We start from the raw sequence: 20,037 nt of genomic DNA, 5'->3' as shown, positions 1-20,037 counted from the left end.
CTCCTCCGTGTCCATGATGGCGGCCGGCGGCGGCCCGGTGCGGCTGCGGCTGGTGTTCGACCACCCTCCGCCGGCCAGCCCGGGCTGCGCGCTGTGCTGGCTGCTGCTGGAGCCGGGCCAGGCGCGGCTCGTCACCGACCTGCTCAGCCTCATCCGCCATCGCTTCGGCTTCAGCCGCCGCGCCCGCCTCAGCCTCTTCCTCGAGGGGGCGCTGCTGCCTCCCGCCGAGAGCGCGCGCCTCGTGCGGGACAACGACTCGCTGCGGTAGGGACCGGACCGGGACAGCGGGACCGGGACCAGGGTAGGGACAGCGGGATAGGGAACGGGACAGCGGGGTCGGACACAGAGAGCGGGATCCGGACCGGGATCAGGACAGCAGGACCGCGACAGAAGGATCGGGCGTCATTCCCACACACGCACCCCATCAGTGTCTATCAGTATCTAAAGGCGGTGCCAAGAGGCCGGACCGGGATGGTGCCGAGCCGTGGGACAAAAGGCAGCGGGCAGGAACTGGTGCCCAGGAAGTTCCACCCGACCATGATGTTACAGATGAAGTTGTTTCTCGCAATGAGGTGCAGGGCCCGCACGCTGGGATAGACACGATGCGGAGTTTCCCTCACTGGGGATATTCCACGCCCTCTGGACACAGCCCTGTGCTCTGGGATGACCCTTGTTAGTCAGGGAAAGGGGACCAGGGGACCCCACTGTGGTGCCTTCCTGACCCATTCTGGGATTCTCTGGATCTCCACGTGGTTTTGGTGGGACAGGGATGGGGTTCCCGGGGCTCTGAGCTCTGCCTTCCCTCTGCCCACGGGCACTGACTCCCAGCACGGCCGGAGGGAGGGAGGGAGGGAGCCAAGCAGCTGGAAATGTTCCCGAGGATGGAACGGGAGCCTGTGCCTGCAGGAGAGGGTCCAGACTGTCCAGGGAAGAGCTGCAGCATCTTCACTCTAGGGGAACTTGCCTGAGCTGCTCACGTGTGGGGAAGAGTGTTCATTATGCTGAATGGTGGCTTTTGTTTGGTTTTTTTTTAACAGAGTAAAATTGGAAGAGATAGTTGCAGATGATTATGAAGAGATAGATGATGGCATTATTTGCACAACAAAAGAAGACAAAAAAAGGCACAGACAGAAGGAGGATGAGGAAGAATTGTCTAGGAGTGAAGGCAAGCATAAAAGGAAAAAGAAAAAGGAGAAGCATAACCTTGAGTATTCCTCTTGTAGGGAAGAGACCTCTCTAGATACTTGGGACTCTCAGAAAAGGTACACGAAAAGAAAAAGAAAGGAAGAAGTTAGGGGAAGAAATAGACTCACAGAAGGTAAGGAAGAGAGCTCTACTTCCCATTCTAAAAAGATGAAAAAAACAGAGAGGGAGAAGCAGTTGGCAACAAAAAAGAAGGATGAAAATCAGACAAAGGTTGCTGCAGCAAAGATGGCTTTAGAACGGGCAAATGAGAGCTTTTCTCTAAATTCTGGTAAAAATAGCACCAAAAAGATCACAACACAGTCCAGGAAAAAGAGGGTGGGAGCTTCAGATTCCTCCAGCACATCGTCTGACAGTGACAGCAGTGAATTAAATGTAAAGGAAAATAAATCTTCCTATAAACCTGTAGTGGTGACACTTCCCAAAGACAAATCCCAAGCTGCTTCAGATTCTGATGTGAAAACTAATAAAGTGACTGTAAAGTCTAACACTGAAAAGACTAAGACTGCAATTAGTAAAAATGCTAAAAAACCCCAGTCATCTAGTTCAGATTCTGACTCGAGTACAGAGGAGGAGAAGGTGACACCAGCACAAGACAGCACTGCAAAGGAAAAATCAGTGCCAAACCATGTGGTGGCTGTAAAAGCCAGCACCAAGGCTCCCAAAGCACAGAGCTCCTCTTCAGACTCTGATAGTTCAGATTCAGACACACTTGTCATTAAAAAATCTGCAGCAGGTGCTGGACTGGGTAATTCCATAGTAAGGAACTGCACCACACAGTTTCCAGCCAGTGCCCAAGGACCGTTTGCCAGCCCGAGCCGTGGAAGGGGGCGTGGAACGGGAGAGGATAACTTCTGGAGAGGACCTAGGGGCCGTGGGTTTCGTGGGATGATGAGGGGCCATGGGAGAGGAGCAAACCCTGCCTTCTTCTATAACTACAGCAGTGAAGGCCAGAAACAGAGGCAGTTAAATGAAGCTGCGACAAACACTTCTGTCCTTGTCCAGGTGAGTGACTCACACAGGCAGAGGTCACCTTTCTCTGGCAGCTTGAACTGTACAAAGAACCTACAGGATGAGAGTAATTCAGCAGAATAACAGCAGAAATAGATTAGTGGGATAAAGGCTGAGCTTTCATTTACTGTAATTCCGTTTGTCAGCCTGAGGACGTGTTTATGAAACAACAATAAAGTGATTGTATTCTCTATCTAAAAACAAAGCATGTACCTTGCTCTTCTCAGTGATTCTTGCAATTCATACAGCATGAACATTGTCTTGTGTTTTCACTGATAACAGTAATTAAGTCAGTGGGTTACTCTTTGTTTCACAGAATCCGGTGGAGATTCCCAGGAGAGACTATAGTGTGTTACCTCTTCTAGCTGCTCCACCCCAAGTGGGAGAAAGAATTGCCTTTAAGGTAAACTCTGGAAATGCTAAATGTTAGTAGGTTAAGATTGCTTCATTTGGGCCAGTTTTAAGTTTCTGAGCTAACAGTTTCTCTGAAAAATTCACTTGTTGTAAAGCCTGGCTTTGATTTTTGTCAAAGTTTGGAGCATATACAGAAGTTAAGTGCATTTCTTTAGACTTTCTGTATTTGTAGAACACAAGAAATGCTGTCTCTGCTGCCATTTCAATGTAATTTTCCATGTAAATGTTATTGCAAATCTTACCATACGAATAATTACACTGCACTGCAAAATAAAAAAGTAAATGCAAATGAAATCCCTGCAGCTGAGGAGGCTGGGATCCATCTCCCTGATCTCCTCACACAGCCTGACCAGAACGTAAATCCTTTGGAGCAGCGAGTCCTGGAAGTCTACCTGGGACCATGATTATCATTGGGTTCCAGGAGTAGGAGACTTGGCTCTTGCACTTCTCTGTTGCTGAAGAAACTGTGTCTGGATGTAGGTGGAATCATCAAAGATTGGGAAAAGTTACAATTTGTTACTTGTATTTCTTTCAACAGCGCCTGGAACTAACTGAAAATTACAGTCCTGAAGTTTCAGACTATAAGGTACTGGTTTTCTTTTCTCCCTTTGTTCACTCACAGAACTATGGTAGGTGAGGTGTGGTGTAAATATTTTGATGCTGTGCAATGTTTTTCCTTGCGTCCAGTTGACTCCACAGGCTATTCCTGGTGCAGCAATAAAAATCAAAACTCTAGAAGCTGAAACTAATTTAAAATTTGAAAGGTGAGCCTGTTATTAAAAAAAAACCCAAACAAACAAACAAAAAAAAAAACAAAAACAAAAACAAAAAAAAAAAAAACACCAAAAAACTCCCAACAAAACAACAAACCACCAACTACAAGGATTATTATTAATAAATATTTTAGAGATGACAAAAAATGCAGATCCTCAAGTAGAAAAATGTAGCTGTATTTGAGTCTACTGCTATTGGAAGTTAGGGCAAATTCTTAAAACTGGTGCAAGTAAAATTTTGTTGCTACTTCAGATATCTTGGTTTCTGAATAAGTACTGATTTAAACTGCAAAGTTAGTAACAATGAGTAACTTTGGTTTATTGATGCCAATAGTTACAGATTGCTGAGCATTAATTCTTTGCAGATTTTATACATGGAGACTAGAAAATTTGATAGCCAAATGTACTTATTTCCTCTGGCAGCAATCAAGTAGTGCACTGGTTGTAAATATGGAACACTTAACCAGTGCTGAAGTGTGTCTTACCTGATTCTTTTCTTGTTGCTTTGTGAAGGAGGCAAAAATACTCAGTTGGAATGATGAAAAAAAGCAGATTGAACTTGAGATCCTTTCAACATCAGCAGGACAATGTACGTACCTGGGAACACTTAATCTTTCAGGAGTATTCCCAATTACCTTGGGATCATTCTCAACACACCCCTCCCCTCCTCATTCCTTCCCCAAAAATCTGTTTAAATTGAGAAGTTCTAACAAGTTCTAACCCTTGCTAGTTGAGCTGAAGGATGCTCATGGGTATTTACAAAATAATTTTTTTCAGTAGTTTGAGTGGTCAGTAACTCACCTCTACTGTGGTTTCATTTTCTGAAAGAAATTATTTCAGAAAGAAAGAAAATATTTTATATTATTATTTTGAGAGAAAGTGTGAAGTCATAATGGTGTACCTTCAGTGGGTGTGGAAGTGAGTCCCTGCAATGACAAGTTCCTGAGACCTGAAATGTTTAATGGTTTTTAAACCGTGTATCATACAGTTGCCATTTAAGCCAGAATTAGTGAATTGTCATATGAGCCTTTTTCTCAAATTTCAGCAACATATTGTTGACTTTCTCATGTGAGTAGTCAGATAATTATCTTAATTTTGGTGTGTAGTATTCAGTTTTTCCTCAAGATTTTCTGTTACAATTATGAACCCAGACACTGAGCACAAAAAAACCCCCAACAGAACAAACCCCAAAACCAACCTGATTTTGGTCAGCTTTTGTGGCAAACATTTCAGTTTCTTTGGTTTGTAGCTGGTTGAGCTGTTTGTTTGGCTTTCAGTTGCTAAGGAGCCAGGGAAGTTCGACCTGGTGTACCAGTCTGCAGACGGAGTGGAGCTGATCGAGTACGCGGTGCCTCAGGACACCAAGGTACGTGGGGCCCGCTCCGAGTCCTGCCACCAGCTCTGCACAGCTGGCACCTGCCCTGCTCCCTGCCTCTCTTCACCTCAGGGACATTCCCTTTGGAGTCATGATTTGAATCAAGGGAAGCAAAACCAATTGTTTCTTTCTAGCAAGAATGTGCATGTTTACATCATAATAATCAGTTCTTGGTTCTCAATTAACTGGGGTCACAGTCACTCATCAAAGTTCTTGTTTTGGCTAATAAACAACATCATGTCTCACAGAGATCCTTTCTTACCAGCTTTTCCTTTCATCACTGTTGTTGTAACCTGCACCTTTCCTTACCCAGGGTATCAGGCAGGTTGAGGTTCACCAGTAGGATCAGTGACTCACAGGAGGAGCTGTGATCTCAGTTCAGTGGTGCCATTGTTCAGGTCTAGGCAAAAGCATAACAGCACAGAAATTGCATCTGCTGGTGCTGCTGGCCCCTGCCAAGTGCTGCCTGTGGTTTGTTTTCAGATAACTGAAAGCTGGGATGCGCTGATAGAGCCGAGACTGATTGTGGAGCCTCCAGTTAATGGATCCAGCGTTGAAAATGGAACATCTAGGATGTGAAAAGATGTGAGCAATTGTACAGATCTGTTCTGTGAAATGATGCCTTCTGGTTCTGAGGGTGGCAGGTGCACTGATGGATGTTACTGTCTTAAAAAGAAGTAGGCCAAAAGAAAAAGTTTTTTCCCTTAGGCTATGTTTTATGTAATACATGAAAACTTTGTTTATTATAGGAAGTCTAATATAGATCTGTTGGGTTTGAATATTTATATCCTACTGTAGCAAGCTGCAGAACTGGAATGGTTTGATTAAAAGATAAAACACAAGCCTGTACTTTAACTGTTTAAATGTCTGGGTTTGGCTAGAGCTGTATAACTGCCAGAGGTCATTTTTATTTAAAAATTTATTATAAATATTGTTGATATGCATAACTGTCCCTTTGCTGCTTCCACAGCATACAAATGCTGTGACTTTGCAATTACTTAAAGAGTTCACCTAAAAATACTCAGAAAACCTGTGAATTTCAAGCTTCTGTGATTTTGAGGCAGATAAATAGCACTGGTAACTGTCAACTCTGCTTAGAGCCAGTGGAATATAACATGAACCCCTGGCACAATTGTGTCCCACTGTGTTAATCCATGTAGGCTCTGAAAGCCTTTATTGTTGGTTTTAGAGCAAACCATCTTGCCCTTTAAGTGCTGAAGTTTCTGTGCAGCCTTTCTTCCCTTTCCAGCAGCAGAATGGGTCACCAGGTGCTGGCAAGGCACTGCACTGACAGCTCTAATAATTATGAGGATTGAAGGGGCACCTTGTGCCTCTGGAGTTTTGGCAAGTCTTACACTTTAAGATAATCCCTGTGCTAGACAGTTGACTCCTACAGAGAAGACATGGGAAAAAACAAACCCTAGATACAAACACCTGAAAATTTGTACATTATGATTTAGCTGTCATGTACTCTGACCTAGTGCATGAATCCATTAAAGTACTGTGCATTCTTTTGTCAGCCCTAGTAAAATGTCTTGTTTGTGAAGGAATTGTTTTTATACAAGTGAAATGAATTTGTGTTTTGGTTCACTTCAAAACCAGTATTTCATGCTAGGATTTGTTTTTTAGAGAAAAGTTCAGTTAGATTCATGTGGCTGTTCTTGCAGACTGGATGAAAAGAAGATGCCAGACATGAGCACAGTCATGCTTAGACAATGGGGATTAATGGAAGGATTGTTTTCCTAAGGGAAATTGTTCCTTGTTAATTCTTAGGAAGTTGCAAAAGCTAAATGCAAGTGTTTCTTGTTCCATTGCCTACTGTGCATTTTTGGCATGAATTAAATGGATGCAGAGTCACTCTGGCTGTGCCAAACAGGAGATGCTGGAAAATAAATACACCCCTGAGAGAGGCTGTTTTGAAGGTAAAATCTTGAGTTTTATTTACCCATTGTTACCAAGTTTGCATGAAGCTACTGCTTCACTGCTCATTCAAATCAGACCAAGGGCAGGCAGCCTGAGGGAGCTGCCAAGAGCCCTCCCTGTGCCATCCACTCCTTCTCTGAGGAATCTGGGATGGGACAATGTGACGTGAATCCCACAAGGAGGTGGTGAAACACTGAACAAACCCTCACTGCTGCCTTTCTGTCCCTGGAGCTCTCCCATCTGTCGCCAGCCCAAGGTACAATTTATCCCACTGTGCTTCTAAAGCCCTGCTTGGGCTCTGGGGGGCTTTTTGAATGTGCAGTATCTGGGCAAAGGGTTAGATTTAGTTCAGAATCACAGGAAGTTCTCAAGTATTTGCAAGCAAAAGTGAGTAAGAACTTAAGTAGCTATTTAAATGGTAGCAGTAATTTTTTTTATGTTAAAACTTTATTGTCTCATAGACAGCAGGAGTGGTTGGGCTTCCTCCAAAAGAGGAAGCATGAGCTTTTGTCCCAGCTCATGCACAGCACAGCTCTCTGAGTGTTCCTTTGCAGTCACTATCAGCCACCCCCTGTCAGGTGTTTGCATTTCCTCTGACAGCAGTTACAAAGTCCTGGTCAGCACATCCCAGCCACGCTGTAAACCTGTGGCACGGTGCCCATTTCCTAGAAACTCCTCCACCCTCCAGCACATGACAGAGCTGATCCCTGAACTTTTGCTTCTGTCACAGCCCTGCAGCCCCAAATGCCTCCCTTGTCCTTTCTGCACCTGTATCTGTTCCTGAGCAGTGACTCAGAGCCCTGTGACACACAACCCCTCCACAGCTTATCCTGAAGGAGTGTTAAAAGGCTGGAGGGATAACTTATGTAGGTACAAGTTCACGTTATCTGTGCAACATAGCTTTACAATGATTCTCCAGATTTAATTTAATAGTCCAAAAGAACTGGCCAGGAGCTGATTTCACTTGTAACAGACCACCCAACATGGCTTCTTTTGAGTGCTTTATAAAATGAGCATGAACATGAGCCAGCAGTGTGCCCAGATGACCAAAAAGGCCAACTGTACCTGGCACTGGTGAGGGCACACCTGGAGTGCTGTGCCCAGCTCTGGCCCCTCAGTTTGGGAAGGACTTTGGGACACTCAAGTGTGTCCAGAGGAGGCAACGAGGCTGGAGAGGGGCTGGGAACATAAATGCTGTGAGGAATGGCTGAGGGAGCTGGGGGTGCTCAGCCTGGAGAAAAGGAGACTCAGGGGTGCCCTCATCACTCCAACTCCCTGAAAGGTGGCTGTGGCCAGGTGACGTTGGGTCTCCCAGCCAGCAACTGACAGATTGAGAGGACACAATCCTAAGCTGTGCCAAGGCAAGTTTTGGTTAGATGCTAGAAAGAAATTCTTCACTGAAAGAGTGGTTGGGCACTGGAATCGTCTGCCCAGTGAGGTGGTGGACTCACCATCCCTTAGTTTAAAAAACAGACTAGATGTGGCAGTCAGTGCCGTGGTTTAGTTGAGGAGATGCTAGTTTAGGTCCTAGGTTGGACTAGATGATCTTAAAGGTCTTTTTCAACCTAGTTCATTCTGTGATTCTGTGTAACTCCTGAACATTCTTGGAAGTCCCCAAGGACTAACGCCAACAAGATCGCCTGCTAATACTTTTAAATGACATTAAAGGGAACCTCAGCAGTTCTCCACACAAGGTGTTCTTTGCCCACTGGACAAGAGTTGAGAGCACACAGCTTCTGCTGTCGCAGCCCATGAGGTTCTGTTTAAATTATTGGGGGGCCACAGACTTTGTGCCAGGCTGCTCCTTTTATCCCTGCTGCCAGCATGGGTGGAGAAATACAGAAAGCGCCAAGGAAGTTCCTGGGACACCAGCAGGCCGGGCAGAGGAGGGAGGAGGCAGAGACCACTGGAACGCTTTGCGGTTAGTTAGTTAAGTTAGTTAAGACAGGAGTTAGTTAAGACAGGAGTACTTGCCATGTTGCTATTCAGCATCAATGTTCCTGTTAGAAACAGTGATTATTGAACAGTCAGACTGAGAAAAAGAAATTCAAGGAAGCATCTTCTGTTGAGATCACAAAACAATCACAAAGCAGTAACCTGTGTGCTTTAAAAACATTGCACTGACATCAGCTGTTGCAGACAGATGATTTTTAAGGTCCTTTCCAGCCCAAACCTATGAGTCCGTAGGATCCCCGGCATCCAGGTTACCCGCAGCTCGGAGCAGCTGGGGCGGTGCTCGGGGGGATTTGGGGTTCACCCCCTCCCCGAGCCGGCGGGCGCGGTGGTGGCGGCAGCTCCGGACAGCGCTGGGCCGGCCCGAGCTCCCTCGAGCCGGGGCCCGGCCGGGAGCGGGGCGGGCAGCGCGGGTGGGCACCGCACTCCAAACGCCCCGCTGCGGTTCAGAGCCGACCCCGAGGCCTCCGGGCACCTCCGAGTGACGCTGCCCCGACCCCGGCTCGGACCCCCGGCCCGGCCCGCCCGCAGCCCCGGGGTCCCGCTCCTCAGGGCAGAGCCCCCGGCGTCCCGGGGCTGCCCGGCTCCCCTCATGGGCGGGCGCCGCAGGGTTCGTCCCCCGGCCGCCGCCCCTCCCGTCGGGGCGGGGATGAGACACGTAGTTTTCCGGAAAGCCCGGACCATAGTTTCGTTTCTCCGAGCCCAGGTTTGTTTCGGGTTCTCGGGGCGGCTGCGGACGGGGCGATGGCGGCGCTGGAGTCGGAGCCGGGCCTGTCGGGGCTGGAGGAGGAGCTGACCTGCTCCATCTGCCTCTGCCTCTTCAGCAGCCCCGTGACGGTGCCCTGCGGGCACAACTTCTGCGCCTCCTGCCTGGATCTCAGCTGGGCCGGCCTCTCGGGGGGCTTCAGCTGCCCGCAGTGCCGGGCCACCTTCGCGGGCCGCCCGCAGCTGCAGAAGAACACGGTGCTGTGCCGGGTGGTGGAGCAGCTCCAGGGCCGCTCCGGGGCAAAGGGCGAGGAAGAGGAGGAGAATGAGGATGAGGATGGGGATGAGGGGGGGTGCTGCGCGGGGGAGCCCCCCGTGTCCTGCGACAGCTGCCAGGAGGCGCCGGCCGTGCAGACCTGCCTGACCTGCACCGCGTCCTTCTGCGCCGAGCACCTGCGGCCGCACCGCGACAGCCCGGCCTTCCGCGACCACCAGCTCTGCCCGCCCCTGCGCGACCTGCAGCTGCGCAAGTGCCCCCAGCACAACAGGCTCTTCGAGTTCTTCTGCAGCAAGCACGGCGTCTGCATCTGCTCCCTCTGCCTGCTCGGCCACAAGCTGTGCCCCACCAGCCCCTTGGAGCAGGCAAAAGCCTCTGCCCAGGTGAGCAGCCGGGGCTGGACGGGGGTGACCGGTGGCCTCCGGGGCTGGAACACCCTCCCAAGGGCTCCCCGGGGCTGGAGCACCCTCCCAAGGGCTCCCCGGAGCGCCCCTTGGCTCTCTCGGTGCCGTCGGAGCTGCTCTGGAGTGCGGGAGGAGGCTGGAACAAGACGTCGACTGTAAATCTGGTGTCTGGCATTGATGAACTGTTATCTGTGCTCAGGCATGTCCCCGGAGCCATTCCTTGCGTTTTCCTCGTCTCTCCAAGATGTTGCTCAAGAGCAGGGGGCTGGGAAGGCGCTGTCAGGGAGCTGCAGTGGCAGGGCTGGGCTGTCCTGGCTGGGCTCTCCAGTGAGGCCTCCCACACTCTGTGGCGTCACCCAGAGCTCTGAGCCTCCTCTGCTGCTCTGCTCCCTGCCAGGCTTCTCACTGCCTGAGGGGCCCACTTTCTGCTGCAGATGTTCTTAAGAAGAAGAATTATAAAGGTATCCTAGGGAGATCTCAAGTATGTAGATGAAAGGCAGAAGGAAGGTCATGGAGTAGAAGGGAAGGAAACCTGGCCTTTATATTTTCCAGCACAGCTGAAAATCAGTGTGGATGAGTAAAGTATGCTGAAAAAGTTTAGGTGGTCAAACTCCCATCTGTTCAGTGGGTGTGTATATGTTGTGATAAGGCACGAAATGATGACACAGACACTGCTGCTCTCGAGGGGAACAAAAAAGAAAAACTTTATTTTCTAACTCCAACATTTATAGTTTTCCAAAGGTGACAGTGGATTGGAGGGGGACAGTGCCACCTCTCCAATGCCACTGGACAGACCAAGGGTCCATCAATTCTCTCCACCTCTATGAAAGAATGCAAAACATAGGTTATTTACAGAACTGTGTGTGAAAAAGGTTGTTGAAAGAATGTAAACATCAGAAGGCTTAACAAAATCTTACAAAATCAGGGCGACATGTATACAGCTTAGCTGCAGAGCTTAGCCCTGATTGAGCTTAGCAGAATCTTGAACTAAAGGAACAGGTAAATCACATCTGAGGGAGAACATTCTCAAAAGGAGTGGGGTGAACAGTAGCATCAACTTTGTGCTGGAAGTCCAACCTGGGAGTTAATGTAACATTTATTCGTAGCATGAGAACTGCTGTGCTGATGAAAGCACCGTGTCCTTTGTGAAGAGAGTGTCAGCCATGGCATCTTGCTCTTGGGAGAGGTGCGGAGGGTGTGGGTGCCACAAGCCACACGCGTGCAGGACGGTACTTTTACACCCCCTAAGCTTCAAGGGGAGGTAGATTTTAAGCTGAGAGTACTAAATGCTTACAAGAGTATTTAAAACTGAGAGCAGACATGACCACTGCCTCTCTGAAATACTTTCTGGTCTCTCCTGTTGCAGTCGCTGCTGAAGAAAAAACTTGCGGAGCTGCATAACCAGAGTGAAAGAACTGCCCGGGCAATGAGCACGGTGAAAACAAAACAGAACCAATCTGCTGTAAGTGGGGAACTGCTCAGAGTGCTCTCAGGTTGCCTGGCACCCACTGGCCACTGCATGGTGTTAGTACCCTTGTGACAAGGGCTGTACTGCTGAGGCTGCATTGGCAGGAGAAGGTGTTACTAGGAAAGAACAGAAAAGAGGAGTTTTGGCAGGGCCAGGCAGCACTGTGGGAGATGGGAGTAAACCTGGCACTGTGCAAGGTTTTATACTCTCCCATGAGGGTGACACTGAGAATGGGCTCCATTCCTTGTGAGTGAAGGAATTTTCTTTCCAAACCACATAGAAATCGACAGCTCTTCTCTTGCTTGTTTCAAGGAGGAGAAGCCCACATGTTCCTCAGGCTTTCATGCAGTAGCACTTAGAGTATTTTGTTTACAAACTGTTCTTTTGAAATCAGTACCTATCTGTTCTTGTCTGCCCCAGGAGACAGCTTCAAGAAAGAAGGAATTGATCAGAAATGAGTTTTCAGAAGTTAAAGCTGTAATTGAAGAAAGAGAAAATGAGATCATGAAAGCAATTACAGAGGAAGAAAAGAGAGTTTGGAATAAGTTTGATTATATTTACAGTGTTCTGGGAAATAAGAAGAATGAAATTCAGTCTCTCAAAGATCAGATTGAGATGGCACTGACTGAAAGTGATGATGTTCTGTTTTTGAAGGTAATGTGTCATTTAAGTGTGAATCCAGTTCTTCATTCTAGAATGCAGAATAACAAAAACCTGCTGTGGTTGTCATACTCTCCAGAGACTTCCAGTCAAATGGAAATGCAGTGGTGTGCAAGAACCTGCTGTCAAAGGATGTCCTAAAAAGTACACAAATGTCAGTGAAAGAATGCTGAAGGGAGTCTGGTAACTCTGCCAGTTCAGCCACTGCCTCTGCCACAAGCAGAGAGGGGTCACTGGGCAGGAGTCACCTCCCTGAGGTGAGGCAGCTCTGTGCTGTGACGTGGCTGCTCGTTGGTTACCAGTGGGAATTAAGGTGTCTGAGCTGCTGCTGGAGTTTTGCCATGAGCTGTGTCTGACTGTGGCCTTTGTTCCCTTGAATTTGAGATGAATGCACAAACTGCATCCCAGTCAAAGTAAGCTGGTTGTATTTTTCTCTGTGTGCTACACAAGGTGGTCTCTCATTTGTTGTTTCAGAGAGCATCAGCACTGCAGCGAACATCAACAAAAGAGGCTTTTGTTCCTGTAGTTGAAATGGACCAAAATGTGATGCATTCCACTTACCAGTCTGCCATTACACTCAAAGACATAGTGAAAATGTCAGTCGTTCAGAGTCGGGAGAAAGAAGAAGAAGGTACTCTATCTCTGGGGAAATTGGCATTTTCTACTTTTGCTTTGAGCTGAAATGAGGGATCTTTCCTCTCCAATCCAAATACAATTTTTTAAAAAAGTGCAACAAATACAGTTGGTTAATAGAAATTGTGCCTTCCAATCTCTGCAGTGTTCCATTTCCACACAAAAACATTACAGTCTGGGCTAAATTGGGAGACAAAACGTGCCAGTGTTTCTTCACTGTTATCTATACTTGGATAAGCTGATGAGTATCATGATACTACACCCTACTGGCACAGCTCAGCCTTTCTTCTTTGGAGTAATTTATGGTTATGGTTACTGTGTAGCAGGGGTGGATGTGGTTAGGATGTGGATTTGAGGGGAGATTTGAAAGAGAGTGGCAGGACTCTGCCTGCCATAAGGCAGGAAAGATGGAGAAGATGGAAAAATGTCCTCACTAATGCATGACTATTCCTGGCCATACAAACCATAATGTAAATTATCACCATTGCAGCCAAACCTGTGAAAAATAAGGCCCCTTTAGCAGCTCATCCAAAGAAAGCCGCTGTTGGAAAAAAGCCCCACGGACCACGTAAGTACTACAGAACACCATCCTGTCCTACCTATGGCTTTACTGTTAAATAAGAGTTGAGGCAGTTACCCAAGAGCTGTTTGCTGTGCTGGTGATGCAGTGATGACCTGCAGTGAGCACCTTGGCACAGGGACGGGAGGGTGCTTTGTGGTATTTGGGGATGCATGCCTTGTGAGCTGGATGGGGAACTGCACAGGTACAGGGGTGCATCAGCCTGTAGTGGTGTCAGTGTGGGCTGTAAAGCAAAGCAGAGCCTCCCCACCCTCTTGTTGGTGCAGGTTTTTTAAATTTGTGCCAAACACCTTTTGGTTTGTTTGATAGATTCGTATGTGTAGAGTTCTGCTTAGTTGAGTTCTGTTCATGTTCTGATTGTTTTCTTCCTCCCTCACAGACCAGACCCACAAAGAGAAAACCATTCCTCAGGCTCAAACCACTTCACAGGGAGAGACAGATACCACCAGTAAGTGTTGATTAGAGGAGCCTTACTCAAACATTTTGCTGCCTCCAGTCTAGGGCTGGGGTGATGGTCTTCGTGGCAGGTTATACTGGGGCCTGTCAGTGCTGTTTTGTCCAGATACCAGAATTGATGGGCACTGTAGCCTGTTTGGATGATCTTCCATGTTTTCTTTTTGAAATAAATGTAAGCGTTAAGAAACAGCTTCTGTTATTTCCAGGGAGCTCTTGACACGTGGTCCAAGTGCTGGGTGTGGAGCAATCAGGGGCTGTGCTGGGGAAGCAGGACTGGAATGGAACTGCAGCTCCTGTTGCTGCACTGAAAGCTCTGTTGTAAAGAGGAAAGGAATAGTCAGTGTTCCTCATGGGAACAGGAGCATTCCATGTGCCTGAAAACACTGCTCCTGGAGGGGAGATCAAGCTCCTTTCAGGCTTATGACCCTGTGAAACAGGAAGCAAATGGAAGGCTGTGCTTGATGTGCAGCTTTCCAGTGTGAGGGTATTTGTACATGGCTTCAGCCTGCTGGACTGTCAGCTCTTTACTGCTGCAGTTTCAGAAGAGCCATGGTGATGGTATTACACCTGGCACAGTCTTACCAATGGCTTTTGCCTCCAAGTAGAACTCACAGTTTACTTTTTTCTTTTCCCCCCTCCAGAAGAGAAAAAGAAAGCTGCTAAAGTTGGTGAGTCCAAACTTTCATCATGGGTATTCTAATTTTCATTGACTGCTCTTAAAATGATAAGATGGTCATTAGTGTTGGTGTACTGAACAAAAGTTCAGCTCTTGCTGGCCACTGTGGGAGCAATCAAACACTGAGAGAAGTTGTCCAGAGAGTGGGATTTTCAAAACTTGACATGACAGTGAACAGCGTGAGCTAATATTGAAGTTAACCCTGCATGGAGCAGGAGGCTAAACCAGATCAGCTCCAGCCTGGGTGTGTCTGTGATGGGGTGTTAAACATGTGAGGTCTCTTCCCAGCTGGCCAGACTCTCTGTTCTTCTGTTGACACAGCACCAACCACCACACCAACCGCCACAGCTGCTGCTGCTGCTAAAGACCTGCTTGACAGCTTCCTGAAGAAACCCAGAGAGGAGCTCTTGCAGTGTAAGACACCCAACATTACACTCCTTAAAGATGAACTTTGCTCTTGTTGTGCTGATGTTATGTGTCGTTTGTAGTGACCTGACAAAAATACATCTGAGAGAGTTTTGTTACCTTAATAGGTTGTTAAATATTGCTTCCTGAAGAAACCCAGAGAGGAGCTCTTGCAGTGTAAGACACCCAACATTACACTCCTTATAGATGAACTTTTTGAGTTTTGTTAGCTTAATAGGTTGTTAAAAATGAAGCAAATTTCTGGAGAAAAAGGGGGCCAGGAGGTTTCTAAGTGGTTCTTTTGCTGGATGTATCAAATTAATCTTCAGCATCTGTGAATCTTCTGAATGAAGATAAATGAAGTTTTTCAAGTAAGGATTTTGGTTTCCCCAAAAAAGACAGCATTAGGGTAGCCTAGAAACACACTGTAATGTACTGGATTCTTTTTAAATGGAATGCAGGCTTTTATGTGAGCCCATGATGGCTTGTTAAGATGCTATACAACATGGCACACCTTTTGCTGCCAGATCAGCCATCACCTTCCTTTGGGGTATTAGGGTGCTAAAGAGATCCTGTGAGGCTGCAGGAAGGAAGAAAACTCCTCCTCCATTTGCCTGTTGTGTGACATAGAGCTGCAGTTGAACCCAGCAGCTTGTACTGTGGCCCTAAGAACTGGCTGCACTGAGGAGGAGAGCAGAGCTGGCAGATAAACATAGCAACAAGTGCTGAGGCAGGACAGGATAAACAAAAGTGCTTTGTTCTCCAGCACCCTCGAGTGACTCGTGTCGTTGCAGATGCTGCCAACATCACGCTGGATTACAACACGGCTCACAGCACCGTGGTTCTGGCTGAGAACTACACCAGGATGTCCATCTCAGACACCTTCCCAGGCCACAGGTACCACCCTCAGCGCTTCACCGATTACCGCCAGGTGCTGGGCTTCCAGTGCTTCAAGAGAGGCATCCACTACTGGGAGGTGGAGCTGCAGCAGGGCAGCTTCTGCGGCGTCGGCGTCTGCTACGGCAGCATGGAGCGCCAGGGCCCCGAGAGCCGCCTGGGCAGGAACAGCAAGTCCTGGTGCATCGAGTGGCTCAACTCCAAAATATCCTCCTGGCACAACGACGTGGAAAAGTGCCTGCCCAACACAAAGGCGACCAAGATCGGGGTGCTGCTCCACTGCGAGGGGGGCCTTGTGGTTTTCATGGCGGTGGGGGAGAAGAATAACCTGATCTATAAATTCAAAACCCAGTTCACTGAAGCCTTGTACCCAGCCTTCTGGCTGTTCTCCAGTGATGCTGTTCTCTCTCTCTGTCACATGAAAGAGTAAGGTCTTGTATCTCAGTTTAGTTCTTTTACAGCACAGATAATCTGTCTCAAAGATTGATTGATACAGAAATTATCATCTCTTTTAAGCAGCTTAGGAAATCTGCCAGTTCTTTGGACTGAATTGCTAAAGCCTTTAGATAGTGATTTAGCAAAATGTTGGTGATGATACAAACTACAGTGGTTTGCAAAGGTCTTGGTTGCCCTGAAATCAAAGTTATGGTGCAAATCCTTGTTAAATGTCTTCAGTGGCGTCTGTGGCTTCTGTGGTTTCCTGTAAAGGAGCAACAGAATTAATGTGTTCATGGGTAACAATAACCCCTTTGAGAAAGAAACAGGAAGAATTCTTTGACAAATTCAGGCTTTGAGGGAGGTCTCACTGTTGCCTTTTGGCCTGTGCAGAGGCTGTTGTCCATACAGGTGTTCTCAGTGTAGGACTGTCACTACAGGACACGAGACAACACAACGCAGGCATACTGCTGCTCTCAAGGCAGGAAAAAGAGAAGTTTATTTTCTGACTCCCAACATTTATAGATTTCTAAAGGTGACAGTGGATTGGAGGGTGAAAGTGCCACCTCTCCAATGACACTGGACAAACCAAAGTCCATCAAGTTTCTCCTCCTCCATAGAAGAACGCAAAACAATCAGTTTACAGAAAGTGTGTGAGAAAGTTTGCTACAAGAATGCAAACCTCAGAAGGCTTAGAAAATCTTAAAAAATCAGGGTGACATAGGACTCCACCAGAAAGAGCTGCTGAAATCCCTAAGTTCAGGTCTTATGGCTGTAAGTTATAAAAGCCACTGTGACAAATCTAATCAGAATGGAACTGCCGAGACTTCTAGAATTGATGGGAAATAAATTGTATTAGAATCACCAGGAAACAAATGACATCAGCCCAGACACTGGGAATACACCAGAGAGTTGTCAGGAAGACATCCTGCAGAGCAGTGGTGTGCATCCTGTGATGAAGATTGTGGGATGAAGCATTCTGTGTCATCTTCTGACCCAGGACATGCTTCACATCTTCACACTGAAGGCTCTTCAGTGCTGGGTTTTTTTGTGTGTGCTGGGGAGTTCAGGGGGTGCATTCCTGCTCTCAGGTTCTCCATTCTAATATTTCCCTCTTTATGAGGTGGGATATTCTCTGCTGGTGTATCTTTAGCTTAAAGAAGGGCCTCCTGTCATAAAGCTTTTCCTCTTTATGAGGTGGGATAGTCTCTCCTGGTGTACCTTTTGTTGTTCAGGTGGTAGAAACTGGGTTTCTTGCATGTTTTTGGGACTCCAATTTGAGGAGTCTCAAGACAGAGTGCAAGTACTTGGAAAATGCTGGTTCCTCTCTGTGAAGCCTGTGGGCAGACAGGATGAGTCTTTTGACATACAGAGAATTAGCACAAAGGAGAATATACATCCATTCTTCTGGGATGGATTTTTAATTCTCCTGGTGTTCTTTGGGTTGTGGTATGTCTTCAGAAGTTCTCACCAGGTGCAGAGAAATCTGTACTTCTTCCTTACAACTTTAAAACCATCTGTAGGCAATCAAGGTATTTGGATCTCATAGTTATTGGGTCCATATAAACCTGGACTTACTGTGCCAGCTTTTATTTCTTGTAGCCCATGGGAAGCTCACATGAGAGCCTTCCTGGACTTGGATTTCTAAAACTGCCCTTACAGGACTTGGTGAAATAGAACACAAAGCCACTGCTGGCAGTTTTGCAGGGAATTCTTAAAAGGCTTAAAAGAACCTCTGTGACTACATTAGCCAAAGTGCTCTGGAGAGAGGCTTTCAGGAATTCAGGCTTGGTGTCTATTTTTACTTGGCTTGTAAACTCTTAGTACTTTGTCAAAGATAGCACAAGTCTCATTTCTTCCAATGTTTTGGTCAGAATAGGATATGGAATCGATGGTGGATCTAAAAGTGCCATGGCTGTCTTTGGAGCAGTTCTACTCCCTGAAGGGTCTCCACTTTCCAAAGCACAGTCAGCACTAAAACTCCCAGCCTGGGCAGAACATGCAAAAGGTGCAGAAGGAGGCTGTGTCCTGCTGGGAGCCAGCAATGGGTGACAGACTGGGTTTTCTGCCCTTCCAGTTTTCTGCCCTTCCTTTCAGCAGTGAAAGATAAGAGCAGTTCCCTCTGAGAAATCCTTTTGCTCCTTGGCTGTGCACAGGGCTGCAGATGCACTCAGCAGGGTGCTGAAGGAGTACTCTGTCCCCTTGGCTTTGGGCAAAAAGGTGCTCCAGCAGTCTGTGCAGTGGAGGAAGTCCCCATCCTCTGTTCCTTGCTTCTTGACTTCAGAGAGGTGTCAGTACTGGCCTCTGAGTCTGTGGGCTTCTGTGGCCATGGTCTGGAGGGACACCCAAACAAAGTAAAGAGCAGCTTTTATTCTGCCTCGTTGGACGAAGTGGGATTCTTGACATGGGACACTGGGGCAGGACCAAGCATGTGGAACACATAAGGTGTCCTGCATTACCAGGCAGTGAAACAAGCCTTGTACTGGGCTCCTGAACCTCTGTTTTGCTTTCTGTTGTGCTATGAATGACTAGAAGTCATAGAGTAAAGTTCTTTAATTTGGAATTCACAGAATCACAGAATGTTCTGAGTTGGAAGGGACTCACAAGGATCACTGAGTCCAGCTCTTGAGTGAATGATCCATATGGGGATGGAAATGGGGACCTTGGCATTACTAGGACCAATCTCTGGGCATCTGAGAAATGTTTTGGTTAGCTTCAGGTATCTTGCGTATTTTGAGACATTAGTGTGATATAACTTTTATAACTAATAGTAAATATTAGTGTGTTTAGGAGAAATACTAGTTACTGCACGATAAATGATCATTTTAAAGCCTTTTCAACACAAATGGATTGGTTTTACTTGGGAGGCACCTGTAAGAGCTGCACTGAATTTAAAGAAGACATATATAGGAGCATATATTTTAATTGTAATTCTCTTTTTAGTATTACAAAGAAAGCAACTTAGTCTAGAAAAAGAACTAATTCTGGTGTTAACACCATGAGAATGTGCATTGATTTGCATTTTATTATACAAATTAGAGTAAATTAAAAAAAAACAGTTGCTGAATGAAAATAAATGAATGTTTAATCTTTTCTTCAATTAAAGACATCAGTAAAGCAGTGTATTTAGAAAAATATATGCTTATGCAGTTATAAACCTGTTGATTACTGATATATCAGCCCTGTTCTTCATTCTGTATACGGTGTGTTATTGTTTGTAGCTGTGCCAGCCACACACAGGCAGGGCCAGCACCATGGGGTTTGTGCCACCAGGTCCCTGTGCCTGTGCCCACTCCAGGGGTGGCTGGTGACTGGTGATGGCTTGAATTCAATAAAAACTCACAGTAAACCCTAACTCTGAATGTTTTGTTCTCTGCTCAGGCTCGAAGCAGGGAGGGGGGCAGCGGTGAAGACACAACAAAGGACAGCTCTGGTGGTGCCTCACTCGCTGGGCTGGGGGGAGCTGGGGAAGGGGCAGGCAGAGCTGTGGTGTTCTCTGGGCTGGTCCTGAACTGCCTCCTTCCCCGGGGCTGTGGATGCCGTGGGACAGAGAGAGAGGCAAACAGCAAGCGTTTCTCACAGCCGCTTGTGAGAATTTTCAGGGAGTTGGAAGGATGTGATAACTTGTTAAGTATAAACAATCTGTAGGTGGTGTTTTTCTCCTTAATCTTTCTGTTCTTCTCAAGGACAGTGTGAGGGAGGTGTTTTTGTTAGTTAGCCAATCAAACAGAATCCATCGTATCACTCTATTTAAACCACGCGGGTCTCTTCAATAAATCCTTCTTGGAT

The 20,037-nt window shown here is 47.0% G+C and overlaps 2 protein-coding genes across 2 annotated transcripts; both read left to right on the top strand.

Annotated features, from left to right (window-relative positions):
* Positions 1–3: 3 nt before the first annotated feature.
* On the top strand, positions 4–6,291 carry COIL (coilin). Its single transcript, XM_041409123.1, has 7 exons — positions 4–264; positions 1,038–2,208; positions 2,531–2,617; positions 3,167–3,214; positions 3,915–3,990; positions 4,679–4,767; positions 5,260–6,291. The coding sequence occupies exons 1-7, from the start codon at positions 14–16 to the stop codon at positions 5,353–5,355; spliced, it is 1,818 nt and encodes a 605-aa protein (XP_041265057.1). The 5' UTR covers positions 4–13; the 3' UTR covers positions 5,356–6,291.
* A 3,051-nt stretch (positions 6,292–9,342) lies between these two features.
* TRIM25 (tripartite motif containing 25) lies at positions 9,343–19,989 on the top strand. The gene is made up of 9 exons (XM_041409122.1): positions 9,343–10,017; positions 11,405–11,500; positions 11,927–12,160; positions 12,641–12,797; positions 13,290–13,367; positions 13,759–13,827; positions 14,477–14,503; positions 14,833–14,925; positions 15,711–19,989. The coding sequence occupies exons 1-9, from the start codon at positions 9,397–9,399 to the stop codon at positions 16,241–16,243; spliced, it is 1,908 nt and encodes a 635-aa protein (XP_041265056.1). The 5' UTR covers positions 9,343–9,396; the 3' UTR covers positions 16,244–19,989.
* Positions 19,990–20,037: the final 48 nt, after the last annotated feature.

Source organism: Onychostruthus taczanowskii, unplaced genomic scaffold, assembly GCF_017590055.1.
Source record: "Onychostruthus taczanowskii isolate IOZ18803 unplaced genomic scaffold, ASM1759005v1 scaffold30, whole genome shotgun sequence".
NCBI classification, from domain to species: domain Eukaryota; kingdom Metazoa; phylum Chordata; class Aves; order Passeriformes; family Passeridae; genus Onychostruthus; species Onychostruthus taczanowskii.
This window is presented reverse-complemented; position numbering and strand designations above follow the sequence as displayed.